Below are 14469 nucleotides of genomic sequence, written 5' to 3'. Positions count from 1 at the left end.
GAGGGAAAAGCTTTTTAAAAAGGGAAAGACTTAACAAGAGAGTAAGTGAAGGGTTAGTAAAATCCAGATTTTAGTACCTGTGCTAAAGTGATTATCAGTGGAATCAAGCCTGATTAAATCTCTGACGAAGACTGTGTGCTCCCCATTGTTAGCATCATTAGAACTATCCACGCTACCGTGGCTCACCGTGTCCCCATCACTTCCACCTGTCGCATTCTGAGGAGCTAAAGATAAGGACAATAGCAGTTCAATAACTCATGCACTGACAATCTCTGAAACTAAACATGAATGCCCCACAATTCATTTACAGTTGCAGAGCACTTTCTAAATTTGTGGGGGGGAAACAATAATGTAACCTCTACATTTAGTTGCATGTGAAAATATCAACCAGAATTTCATTTACGTTTCCTACTTCATACTCTTAAAAACTCATAGGCCTATAAAGCTTATGGTTCAGCAAGAGAGTATCTTTCCAATCACACGTATTACCTGATATTGAGGAGACCTGTGACTTTTGCACAGTCTTTTTAAGCGGCTGCCTAAATTGTGCCAAGCCACGTACCACATTCCGTACCTTCATCCATAAGAAGATACCACTGCGGGTACTGCTAGGCCACGGGCTCTCCAAAACTACCTAAAGGTAAAACAAAGGTTAAAAATAATTATTAGGAACACTTGATTTATTAAACAGATACATACATATATAATATATACATAAATAACTATAGCCCAAACCTCTATAAAAGAAATTTCATGAATAATAAAAGGTACAAAAATGTATCAGTCTTAATTAAGCAGCGTATGTTGTCTAATGTCAGTCCTACTTACCTTATTATAATAACCATAAGTAATAGCATTTGGCTTTATCTTAGCAGTTTTCATTTCAAATAAGACTCTCACTGCTAAAACAGGATGAGCCCAAAGTCCACAAAGCTGCATTACTACTCGATAGCACACCTAACAGAAAATAACATCAAAGCATTAGTAGTTGGCATATCAGTCTATCTATGACTTGCAGAGATTTTTAAATTACTCAATTCTTCTTATCAGAGTCATTAAGCACTACTTTACCTTTTTTTTCTGAGCCTCAGTAAATTGTTTCTGAAGCCTACTCATTAATGAAAGTACCAGTGTTATTAACTATTTCACATAAGATCTAGAAGATCGTTTCAGTAACGAAGTTTATGCAAAGAGAATGACTACTAGTCCCCATAATTTGAGAAGGAATGCATTTTTAAAATCTAATATGATTAAAATAACTCTCTCACAAATCATGTTTTATATTCTGTGCTAAAGGAATTAAAGACAACACCCCCAGAATGCCTACATAACAACAACAACAACAACAAAAGATCTGTAAACCCATGTCTTGGAAAAGTAAGAGAAGAAACTTTAAGACACTGTAATCTGATTAGCAAAGGCTTTTCTGAGAATGTGTGTTTACTGAGGAGGGCTTGTTCTGATCACAAGAGGGCCAGTGAATTGGAAATTCCTAAAAGTTAGAATCTCACATATTAGAAGACTACAAGAGAAACCATGAAAAATGAAACGGGGATCTCAAAGGTTCCTGGCAAAGAGGTGAGCCAGTTTACAGGAACAGCGACAGCGCAGCCACAAACTATGTTACAGCTTAGTCTAAGAATAAGGAACTATACATACAGAAGATACTCTTCTTGGTACTTTAGGACAGAGTTGGTAAACAACTACGAGTACCATCAAGCCAAGTTGCTCTCTCAACTACAGGGGAAAGTAAAACGATTTCAGAAAGGATATTTTAGTTAAGAGAACAGAACAAATGAAATAGACAAGAAAAGGCAAGGATCAGAAAGATGAATACTTGAAGCTAAAAATGGAGAGTATAATTTAGAAGCAGAAGGAGGTCAGGAACTGTTAGACTAGGTTAAAGAAGTGTTAGGGAACTGGGAATCAAGGACAACTGAAGGAAGTAGGTAAGATGTGTGAAGGGAGGAAAAAGAATGGGGTACAAGAGGGTTCTTCAAATATCAGAAGAGTAAACAGTTTGAAATTTTTCCAAAAAAGCCACAGGGAAGGAGTAAACCATTTGTATAATTTCAAAAAAAAAAAAAAAATAAGGAGGTGGAACTGAGCTCAACAAAACACATACACATTTCCTAATAATTAGACTCAATTCAAATATAGGCAGGATCCCATATGTTACAGACTTTATACAAAGCATCTCTGCTTCATATTCAAGTTGTACTAAAATGTCTTAAAATACTATCAATTCTTAAGATTCTGTGAGCCATAAAGTAGTAAGTCACTTTCTATGTCAAATTGGTTTTCTACAACCATTCTAGACAATGAATTTATTCTGAAGTCTGGAAAGTATTCCCCAACCTTCCAGTTTTACCTGTATAAGAGATAAGAGCCAGGGACCAAACTAAAGAAACAGTAATAATACAGAGACACATTTTTTCCAATGCAGTATGTTGTTGCCTGTAACATATCTTTTCGATACCTGTAATAGATAAAAGATAACCACGCACTCTTTGCTACTCCTCCCACCGAGAGGTCTATGTCCCTACCCTTGAACTGAGGGAGAAGAGCTTCTGAGACTACATGACCAATAGAATATGACTAAAGGGACACTGTACTAGTTTCCTGGCTTAAGTCTTAAGAAACTGCCAGTTTCCACTTCCTCTCTCTTGAAACAAATGCTCTTCCAGCTCTAAGCTATCATGGAAAAAGCCCAAGTACCACAGAGGGAGGTCCTGAGCCTACAGAGAGAGAGAGGGGTCCACCTGAGCCCAGCGTCACAATCACTCTTGCCAAGGCACCTGGCTGGTATCTGAGTTCAGCTGTCTTCAGACCAGATCAACTAGCAACTATTATCAAGTGATCCCAGTTAATGCGATGAGGAGCATTGAAAAATAACCCAGAATCCTTTCTAGATTCTCAGCAAAAAAAAATATAAATAAATAAATAAAAATAAAAAATAATAATAATAATATTTAATGAAATCACTGTTTTAAGCTACTAAGTTCTGGGAGGGTTTGTTACTCAGCAATGTACGACAATATCGGATGAATAGACTGATAAGACAGTGTAGGAATATGTTTGACACAAATATTTCATTTTCATTAAAAATTCTAGGGGTGCCTGGGTGGTTCAGTCAGTTAAGTGTCTGACTCTTGACTTCAGCTCAGATCATGATCTCGCAGTTTGTGGGTTCAGGTCCCACCTCGGGCTCTGTGCTGGCAGTGCAGAGCCTGCTTAGGATTCTGTCTCCCTCTCTCTCTCTCACTCCCCTGACTTCAGCTTAGGTCATGATCTCGCAGCTTGTGAGTTTGAGCCCCGCATCGGACTCTGTGCTGACAGCTTGGAGCCTGGAGCCCACTTCAGATTCTGTGTCTCCCTCTCTCTCACCCCTCACCACTAGTGCTCCATGTTTCTCTCTCTCTCTCTCTCTCTCTCTCTCTCAAAAATAAGGAAACATTAAAAAAATTTTTTTTATTCTGTAAATAGTATTAAAAGCAAAATGCATTACACATTGTAATTTCGTCTATGTGGCATGTGCTATTTCTTGATCTTCTAAGAGTTTTATTTTAAAATCCAAACATAACATGTAGAACACAAAGCCGTCAAATTAAAACATAAAGTATATGAATGAGACAGTGGGTTCTAATGAAATAGACCTAAAACTCAAAACTACTTAACTGGGCAGTCTTATGTATAAGTTTATCACTTCATTTAAGTTTCAAATTACTCTCTTTATAAAATGTGGCTAATATATAAAGTGCCTCACAGAGTTGCTGGGAATACCAAAGGAAAAAATGTATGTGACAATACTGTGAAAACTTTAAATATGCTATTCCATGTATAATCAATAAACAGATAAAATGTATGAAATATACCTAGCAAATATATATTCTTAAGTTTTAAAATAAACATTTCTTTCTTCTAGTTGTGGAGAGGTAATGACTTCAGGGCACTAAAAAAAATCTGTCAATGTAACTTGTTAGAAGTAGGAATACAACAAATTAAGCTCCAAATTTTAAACTTCTTACCACAGTGTTTATTAGGGAAATCATCTGAAAAAAATTTTTAGTCTACTAGTCATAATTGCTGCATGTCAGAAAACAAGAGAAGATAATTATTTGTACCAAAGACTACCAGTGAACTTTAATACCTATAGAGGAAAATACTTTTCAGGCAATTTATGATATGTGTTATGAACTTGTAATTTATCAAGTACTGTACTTTGAATTTAGAGTGCAGTAACAATTCAGAGAGCATACTTTAAAACACTTTAAAAATACTTGGTCTTTCACAAGTTAAAACACATCTTAAAACACATTTTAGATAGAAAACTCTATTAGAACAAATTTTTTAAAACACTAAAGTGCATAAAGTACGAAACACTCTGATCAAGCCCTTTTAATTTCCAAAGTTTTATTAACAGATGAAAGAAAATGTAACCAAACATGAGAATGGATACTTTACTATTTGTTTTATAATTTTTATTTTAAAAGGTTTTATAACATACACTTGATAGAGAAAAATGAGTTTTAGTGTACCCACAAGCATTATCAAATCTTCATATTATACATGCTATATTCATTTAAGATCTTTTTTATTTTTAAGAAGAAAAGCTATAGAATTATTGCTGAAGCCTATGATGCACCTTCTCTTCAATCCCATTTCTCTTCTATCCCCCTGTGCTCTTTCCCCTCAGATACCCATTACTCTGAATTTTTATTTCAATTTTGCTTTAAATCCTAATCTGGTTCTAAATATCATTTACAGTTATTTTAACACCAAATGTTATTTTTAGAGGGAAAAACAGCAAAGAAAAAGGCTAAATAAGCGATTTAGTTTCTTCAACCATTAACTGGATAATATCACGACCTATCTCTTAGGATGGCTCTGAAGCTTTAGAGAGATGGTGTCTATAAAACCTTTAGCATATCATTCACTCAGTGCTTAGACTATAAGCCAGGCACTATTCTAGGCACAATCTGTCCATTAATTGATTTTGCCCTCAAGTTAACCTTATAAAGATGGTACCAACTACAATTGTCTACATCAGTGGGGCAATTTGGACCTCCAGGGAACATTTGGCAATGTCTGCAGACATTCTGATTGCCACATAGGAGAAGGGAGGGTGCTACTGGTAACCAGTATGCAGAGGCCAGGGATGCTGGTAAACATCCTGCAATGCACACAACAGGCCCACAATAAATAATCATGTGGACCAAAATGTCAACAGTGCCACATTTTCAGATACATAATGTGAAACAACAGGTTATATAACTCATCCTAGGACATAGAGCCTAAGTGGACAGCCACTTACTAAAAGTCTATTTTGTATTTACTTTCTAATAAAGTTATACTAAGAATAAAATGAAGTCAATATGAATTTCTATTTATAAGGTGCAACCAACCTGACTTAACTAAGGCAAGTCTCTGCTTCATTCCAAACCAATAATTTTTAAACAAATGTACTTAAAAATAAATAATAAGTACTAGCTCTATGAAACAAATAACTTTACCTTTGTTGCTTAATGAAAATACTTGAGAGCACTTTAAAGTGGCCAAGACCTAATTTTCTTAAATATACAAAAATATGTCTTAGTAATCATGACACAGTTTATTATACTTGCCTCATCTAGTGGATCCACATCTGTTTTCCTCATCTTAATAAGTACATCATATGCCTGCTGAAGTGCTCTGACCTTAGGATGAGAAACTCTAACATAGGCTGGGAGACAAATAAACCATAAGCTGTAACAATGACTGAAGAGACACTTGGCCCATTGTGGTGGATTTGTGTAACATCTCTTCGCCAACTTATGAGCCGTTTTTATCTCCTAGAAAGAGAATAAATAAAACATTATGGTATTTGGGGCACCTGGCTGGCTCAGTCGGTAGGGCATGCGACTCCTGATCTCTGGGTCATGGGTTCAAGCCCCATCTGGGGAGTAGGGATTACTTACCAAAAAAGCTTACAAGAAAACCTAGTATGGTATTTATTAAAATCCATTAGGGTGGGGAGAAAAGTGATAAGAGAAGAATGTAATGTAAAACTGGACTCTAAAATCAAGCATTTCACCGTTTTACTTTCATGAGTGGCTTCCTACTTAGTACAACGTGGTTCCTCAACATTCGTCTATAGAAGCACTTAATATTTCACAGTAACTATTTGCTGGCAAGCAAGACTTTCCCAATAGACTAGAAATCCCTTAAAATCAGGGATCATTCATATTTTTATAATATAATGGCTAGTTAGTTGCCCTTCACATAGAAGGCACTCCTATGTTTAATGAAAGAGATTTAACCATTCAGAGCTTGTAGGTTCATCAATGGCATTCTTAAAAAGTGACAGTCTTTCTACCTTTCTCCCAACTAAAATGTTTGACAAATAACCCAGTTTATTTCCTACCAAGATTTCCTTCTACCCTCCCTCACCACAGTCTTTAATTCTTTCATTGACTGATTCCTTAAAAAGACATATGCCATTGCAGGCAACATAGTCTGACAAGATCACAGACCTTCCTACCCAACAGTCTGATAGTGGTGTTTTCTTACTTCTGATTTTCATTCTGATTTAGATGGAAAAGAGTAGGCATCAAAACCACCTGCTGAGCTTTAATCTAACTATATACTCCCAGAAACTACAGAGCCTTCCAGGTATATCAGACCACCACTGTGTGCCTTGCACTAAAAACCCTTCTCCTGTGGTTTGTTCTAAATAAAAATGCCTGGTGCATTAATTTTTTTATAAGCTCTATTTCTATTAGGCTTGAAGATATATTTAAAAATAAAGTCCCTTGTTTTTCTACAATAGGAAGGTCTTTCTTTTCCAGCTAGCCTTGGGGACAAAAATTCTGGTGAAAATGAGATTTAAAGATTTAGTAACCAAATGCTCCCATTTTAAAAACTGGCTTTTATTAAGCTGATAAAAGCAAATAACAACAACAACAACAGCAACAACAACAACAACAACAACAACTTCCCTTCAGACATTGAGAGAAATGTGTATTGTATGATATTAAGGAACACCTCAGGTTACCTCTAGGATTTGGGGGGCTGTATATGAATTGGTAAAACCTGAACTAAAAACTTCATTCTCAAGTTTTCCATGTTTTGTAGACCACAACGTCAATAGATGTTTCATTTTAACTCACACCTAATCACAGAATGACTCTTTCCACCTAAATCAGATATGGTATTAAAGCAAGATGTCTAGCTTGCTCTAAATTAGCTCCCTTTCACTCCCTTTAAATGTAGTATTTGGCATAAAGTATATTTACATTAACCACAAGAGATCTGAAAGTTGAAATTACACTGAGATACCACTTCACACACTAGGATGGCTATAAAGAAAAGACAGATAATAACAAGAATTGACAAGGATGTGGCACAACTGGAACCCATATACACTGTTGGGAGGAATTTAAAATGGTATATCCATTTTGGAAAACAGTCTGACAGTAAGGTTATACATAGAGTTACCATATGACACAGCAATTCTACTTCTAGGCATTTACCCAAGAGAAATGAAAACACATATCCTCACAAACACACACAAATGTTCACAGCAACACTATGCATAACAGCCATAAATAGGAACCACTCACATGTACAAGAATGAATAAATAAAATGTGCTACATATCCATACAGCGGAATATTCAGCAATAAAAATAAATGAAGTACTAGCACATGCTGCAAAGTGGATGAGCCTTAAAAACATTACACTGTGTGAAAGAAGCCAGAAACAAAAGACTACATATTGTATAATAATTCCATTTATATGAAATGCCCAGAATAGGCAAGACTATAGGCACAGAAAATAGATCGGTGGTTGCCTAGGGCTGCGGGGAATGGATGGGAGGGTTAACAGGTAAGGGGCACAGGCTTTCTTTTTGGGGCGATGAAAATGTTGTAGAATTGACTGTGGTGGTGGTTGCTCAACCCTGTGAGCACAGTAAAAGCCACTGAGCATACTCTAAATGGGTGAATTGTGTGGTATGTGAATTATATCTCAATAAAGTTGTTTTTTAAAAAGTATATTTGGTTCCCAAGGATTCTCTTAAAGCATAAATATAAGCACTCAAAAACCTCAGCCACAATAGAAGTAGGTTGCAAAACATCTAGTTGACTTCATTAACAATCATGGTGGGTCTTCAAATGTTTGCCATGTGTGATCATTTTAAACTATGAGCTGCATATCACATATACATATTTTACATTTTAAATTAACATGTATTAGATAAAGAATATCTGACCTGTTTAGTTCTCTTAGCCATGAGAGCTGGACTGTTTGTAATGCTATTCCCAGTAGGGTGTCTACTAAAACAAAATTTCAACTCCTGTGGTCTGTCAAAAAGCTTAAGGTCCAGTCTTGGAAAGTATTTGTAACTAAAATAAAAAGCAAAAATAGAGCTGCTGATATAAAATACATTAATTCTTCACATTATTCCAGAATTTAGGTGAGTATTTCTAAATCTTAAATAGTACCCAATATTATTCACCACAATCCAGAGATAGAAAAATAATTATTTTTCAAAAATATAAGATGTAATAATAAGATACACAGACTACCTACGTGGAAACTTTGGCCTCCTCCCCACCCTATTCATTATTTTCAACCAATCCCTAGACAACAGAAAACCCTGATCTCTTACTTGACAGAGGTTAATAACTTTCAACAGAATCCATGTGTTTAATTATAATTCATATTAAAAGTAACATTTAGTATACCTGGCAATTTTGTTTTCCTTCATAAAAGTATCTTGGCATGGGTATTTACAAGAAAAAAATCCGTAAGATTTTTATTTTAGGGACATACCAGAATTCCACCATTCTTTATTGTTGGACATTTTTAGGTTATTTCTGAATTTTTGCAATTAATATTTGTGTATTTATACCTTTGTATTTTTGCTATAGTCAATGTTTATCAATAAAATTAAAATTATTATAGTCACTATCAAATTATTTAAAGAAAGGTTATAGTTCCATACAGTCTTACACTTTAAATAGTAGCACAACCTATTCTCAATCTGACAGGTTAAAAATGCTTCTACTCACCATTTTGGTTTGCATTTCTTTCAATACTAGAGAAGCTTAATTTATTTTCACATTGATTATTGGGATTTCTTCTTGGAAATTGCCTACCTATTGCCTTTGGCCAATTTTCTTCTGGGAGTTATTGCCCTTCCCTATTTGATTCACCTTGTTTGTCAATACATGGATTCCAATGTATAGTGATTAAAACAAAGGAAAAAAAATTCTATAATTAACATGCAACCAAAATAGTACTTCTTCATTAAGCCACTAAATTCCAGATATGTACTCTTCATTCTTATGCAGTCCTGGTAAGATATTAATTCCATATTTTTGGAAGACAATTATTTTATACTCTGTTTGCCTCAGATATTCTTTTAGGAATGCAGCCTAAGGAAAAACCTATGTATATACACAAGGATATAGATAAAGAACCAGGAAAAAAAAAAAAAAATCCACAAGAGACTAGTTAAACAAATCACAATAAATGCATGCAATATGGTCATTCAAAATGATATGGCACAAAAATATTTGTTAGCATGGAAAAACGTCCAGACCACTAAAGGCAGACACAAGTTACAAAGAATATGTACAATATGAACTCATATTTGTTTTAATATAGTAAATGCAAATTTATGCACAAAAACAGGAAAGATATACATACAGTTGTTAAGAGACATTAAGCATGGTGCTTAAATGATATGCTAGCTTTCTTTTTTGGTTTGATAATTCTAAGTTTGTTAAACTGTGTATTATCATAATTATAACAACAAATAATAAATATATTTTAATTTCTTAAAAGGTTCCCATCCAAATCCTATTCTTCAAGTTGTTTTTTGTTTTGTTTTTGTTTTTTGTAGTTAATACAGGGTTATATCAGTTTCAGGCCTATAATATAATGATTTAACACTGCCATATATCATCCAGTGCTCATCACGACAAGTGCAGTCTTTAATCCCCATCACCTGTTTTAATAAATAATGATTCCTGGCCCTCTACTTTTAAGTTTTCTCTGTATCTTACTAATGCGTAAGAATTTCAGTCTTTACATTGATAAAAAAAAAAAAAACCCAAACATAGGAGAAACCTCACAAAAGTAAATTTATTCTTCTCCAGAAATGAAATTTTTGAAGACACATTTGGCTTCCCTTCTAAAAAGTCTGTCCAATTCTTAAATCAATACCTCATAACATCTTCATGTAATATTCATATCCATTAGTTCACTGAATAAATTATTTTTTGAAAATGGCTCTCACAAATGACTAATATACATATCTACTAACAGTCACAAAAGATCAAAATAAATTATTAAGACTGAACACAAAGAGCATTAAAAAAAATTCTTGCTACCTGTACTTTGGTGACAGATCCTTTCCATCATCAGGAGGTGGCTCTGGTGGCATTATGAATACAGTGTGCTCACTTTTCTGTGAATCATCTAGCTCTATCAATTTGGTATCTTCAGCTAAATCAAAATCAACCTGAAAATAATTATTTTCCCCAATTAATCTGCATTCAAGCAATATCTAGTTATGAAATTTAAAAACTCAAGAAAATATACCTTATCTGTTTTCTCTGTGCCTTTATCAGGAAACAACTACAAAAGAAGAAAAGAATTCTTGGTGAAAATGTTTACTGGGAATATATTAGAGATGGTCTTAAATTCTTACATAAAAAAACTTCTTTTTTAATACTGGACAGATAGGGGCACCTGGATGGCTCAGTCAGTTAAACGTCCGTCTTCAGCTCAGGTCATGATCTCACAGTTCGTGAGTTCAAGTCCTGCGTCAGGCTCTGTGCTGACAGCTCAAAGCCTGGAGCCTGCTTCAGATTCTGTGTCTCCCTCTCTCTCTGCCCCTCCTCTACTTGTGCTCTACCTCTACCCCTCTCTCTCTCTCTCTCTCTCTCTCTCTCTCTCTCTCTCTCTCTCTCTCACGCACACACACACACAAAAATAAAAATAAATGTTAAAAGAATTTTTTTTAAAAATACTGGACAGACAGAAGACACTTCACAATATATTTAGGGGGCCCTATACTATCAGGTTAACATATGATATTTTTCTATTAGGATAGAAACAATTTATTTTGAATAGTTTTTTCATAAATCCTTCTTCACAAGCAAAAAAAGGCCAATCACAGGGGGAATCTGGCTTCTCAAATCAAAAATTTCATTGTTATTAAAATCCCTGCATTAGAGATTGATATAATCTAAGCTTCCCTCTAACTTGATGATGTTAGACTATCCATTCTATACGTAAACAAAAACATTGAATAGTTTTAATCTTATCCCCAGAGTTTCAGATCACATTGATAGAATGGGAAAAAAAACATTCAAGTCCTCTAAGGAGATTACAAAAAGTGTAATATCATATATAATACTCTACTTTTTTTGGATACATTCTCAAATTTTTTCATGATATATGGTTTACATATAAAATCAGCCCCAAGATCCACTTAGCAAAAACAAAAATCTGGTTAAAAATGAGAGGAAAAAAATGGGAGTCATCACTGTGAAGAATCAACTTGAATCTCCTTAGGATGGGTAAGTAAAACCTGGATATTTAACATATTTCAAATATGCTTCCTTAAAACAAAAAACATATATTTAGCAAAAGAATCTGCAACAACTTTATTAAAACAAAAAAAAACACAAGACTTACATTACCCTAAACTTTCTTAATGAACTACTAAATCTTATATCTTACTTAGATAAATAAAAATGTAAGATTTAGGAGGTTCAGTGAAATGTTCTTAGTACTTACTAGTTATAAAACCAAAGTGAGATTCAAGAAGAATTAGCTATGTCTGGTGGAAACTAAATATCACAAAGGAAAATTATTCTTAATATTAAGCCTAGAATTGGACACCTGCACACAATTGCACATGTGCGCATGCACATACACACACACACACACACACACCTCTAGAATATCTCCCTCAGATCATTTGAGCTAATAATAATAATGATGATTATACAGGCATCCAAACTGTTTTTCTTTTAACACTTATATACAGGAAAAACTTTTACCTTTTCTATGCAGTCATCAAAAAATGCCAATCCAGTATCTTTATCACTTACAAAACTACATTCTTCAATGAAACGAATAAAAATCTGTGTTTTGGATAAACTGGTGTAGAATTTTGTATAGGCACGATCTCGACTTTTTAAAAATCCTGAAAAAAATCAAAGCCACAATTAAATTCAAAACTTAAAGTGGAACTAGATGTCACACAAAATATTATTTTAAACTTGTACATATATCCATGTTTATAGAAGCTTTTAGTAACCATATTCTAGTAACTGTAGCTCTTTCTGCCTAATTCAACCATAAAACACTTAAGTATCATTAATCTTTTCACTGAAATCTGAATCTGCTATAAGGAATCTTTAGCCCTACAGCTCTCAAATAGAAATTTCTCTCATACTCTGCACAGTCTTGAGTGACAAAGGTCAAATGTCCTTCCTCTCCAATGACACCAGACACTCCTGTAACAGCCTGTAAACATTTCTGCTCAGTGACAGTATAGTCATCTACTGACTTCAGGGACACTCTCTCTTTCATTCACTGAGGACTAGGGCACCTAATTCCAAGTCTTCTCTTCTCTAGCTCCTACCATGATCATTCTTCAACATCCATAAGTACAAACCATCCAACACTTTAATGAGTTCTTAATGCCTTAAATTTCAATGATCTATGTTCTACACCCCTCAGTCACCAACTTCCACACAGTCACACACTCCTGGGACTTTTCTTGCTAACATTCAAAACAGCTGACTCCCAAATCTAATTTACATATATATATTACTCTCTGCCCATTACCGTTGTCTGATTTCCTTATTTAAGTACTCCTACCAAGCATGGGGGGCAGGAGGAAAGGCTGTTCAAGTCTACAATCATTCATATCCTTTTCCATTCTACCTATACCCTCCTGTCTTCACTTCTCTCCTTACTCAACATTGATTCCATGTCTACCATTTCAATTACTTTCTTATCAACACTCTCAATTCCGTTGTCCTTTTGTCTTTTTTGTTAAACTCATCTAGTATCACTTAGCCCTGGAGGAATGAATTGCCTGCTTTCTCTGGATCTACAACAATGTAACTGAGCACAAATTCAAAGGAGGAGGGGGGAATTCTACAACTAGGCTGATCAGAACCACTTATACTTTCATCTGTGACTACCAACCCTTCTAAATTTCTGGAATCAACTTAATTTCCCTTTACCCATGTTTTCTACAACTATTTCCAATTTTTTAATTCTCTCCTATCATGTTCCCTCCTCCATCATACCTTATATATACCGTATATCACAGTGAAAATGAAAATCATTAAGCGAATTACTGTTATTATCTCACTACAAAATCTATGACTTTCTGCAGCTACCACTTACTCCTTCCGCACCCCCCCCCCCTTTTTTTTTACAATGAATATGTCCCTCTTACCTAAGGCCAAACCCACCATATGAGCCTGGGGTTCCAGTCCTTCAGTGTTCTCAGGACAATTTCCCCTCTGTATTAGCTATGTCAGCATACTCAAGGCTCTCTCGCTTTAAAACAAAGTTTCCTTAACAAATAGATCCTTCCTCTTTCTGCTATTTCCCTTCTCAATAAAAGGCACGACCATCCATCTACATGGTTGACAAAGACAAAAATCTCAAAGTTGCTCTTGACACCTCCCTCTATCTTACATCCTATATTCAATCACCAAGTTCTATTCAATCTACCTCCACCCCCCCCCCCCCCCAAAAAAATCACTCCTCACTCTTCTATTGACACTACCCTCAAGTAAACCAGGTCACTCCCACTGATCACTTGGAGCAATGTGATAACCAACTAACTAGCAGATCCATACTTTGGATGTCTCCAATTCAATCTCCGCATAGAAGTCAAAGGAAAAACAATTAAATACTGATCTTTTAAAAATGCAAATCTGGGACATCTGGGTGGCTCAGCAGGTTGAACGTCTGACTTCAGTTCAGGTCATGATCTCACGGATTGTGAGTCTGACACCTGCGTCAGGCTCTCTGCTGTCAGCATGGAGCCCTGCTTTGGGTCTTCTGTCTCCCCCTCTCTCTGAGCGCACGTGCACTCTCTCTCTCCCTCCCTCTCTCTCTCAACAATAAACCTTTAAAAAAAATTAAAAATGCAAATCTTATCCTATTACCTACTTAAATAGCCTTCACTGGCTTCCAATTACTCTTAAGGACTGAAACCCTTCAATGGTCCTAAAAGATCCTACATGATTTGGCTCACACCCACCATTTTCAGGCATGATGTTTGAGCCACTTTTCCCCTCCAGCCTTTCTTTCTTTCTTTGATGCTTCAGGACATTCCACATGCTGTGGTCCTCACACCATCCCCTTGACATACTAATTAGTTGAGAAATGCTTAAATAAAATAGAAGTAAATTAAATAAATTATTCTTGACAAGTAGTAACA

General features: G+C 35.2%; 1 protein-coding gene across 6 annotated transcripts in view; it reads right to left on the bottom strand.

The window, feature by feature from the left end:
- DENND4C (DENN domain containing 4C) overlaps window positions 1–14469 on the bottom strand; it is a 124717-nt gene that overhangs the window by 35765 nt on the left and 74483 nt on the right. For 4 of the 6 annotated variants that reach the window (XR_008424210.1, XM_053907977.1, XM_053907978.1 and 1 more), the window contains 8 exons: window positions 12059–12204; window positions 10590–10625; window positions 10379–10509; window positions 8251–8383; window positions 5625–5831; window positions 829–957; window positions 490–634; window positions 78–224 (listed from right to left, as the gene is read on the bottom strand). Coding sequence is in view for 5 of the 6 variants with exons in the window: in XM_053907977.1 (XP_053763952.1) it covers window positions 78–224; window positions 490–634; window positions 829–957; window positions 5625–5831; window positions 8251–8383; window positions 10379–10509; window positions 10590–10625; window positions 12059–12204 (1074 nt within the window). In the remaining variant the exon portion in view is untranslated. The remainder of the gene's footprint in view (window positions 1–77; window positions 225–489; window positions 635–828; window positions 958–5624; window positions 5832–8250; window positions 8384–10378; window positions 10510–10589; window positions 10626–12058; window positions 12205–14469) is intronic. The other 2 variants (XM_053907979.1, XM_053907980.1) reach the window with 1 other exon arrangement.

Source organism: Panthera pardus, unplaced genomic scaffold (assembly GCF_024362965.1).
Source record: "Panthera pardus isolate Hobbes unplaced genomic scaffold, ASM2436296v1 HiC_scaffold_20, whole genome shotgun sequence".
NCBI classification, from domain to species: Eukaryota; Metazoa; Chordata; class Mammalia; order Carnivora; family Felidae; genus Panthera; species Panthera pardus.
Note: the sequence above shows the minus strand (reverse complement) of the source record. Positions and strands in the feature narration are given on the sequence as shown.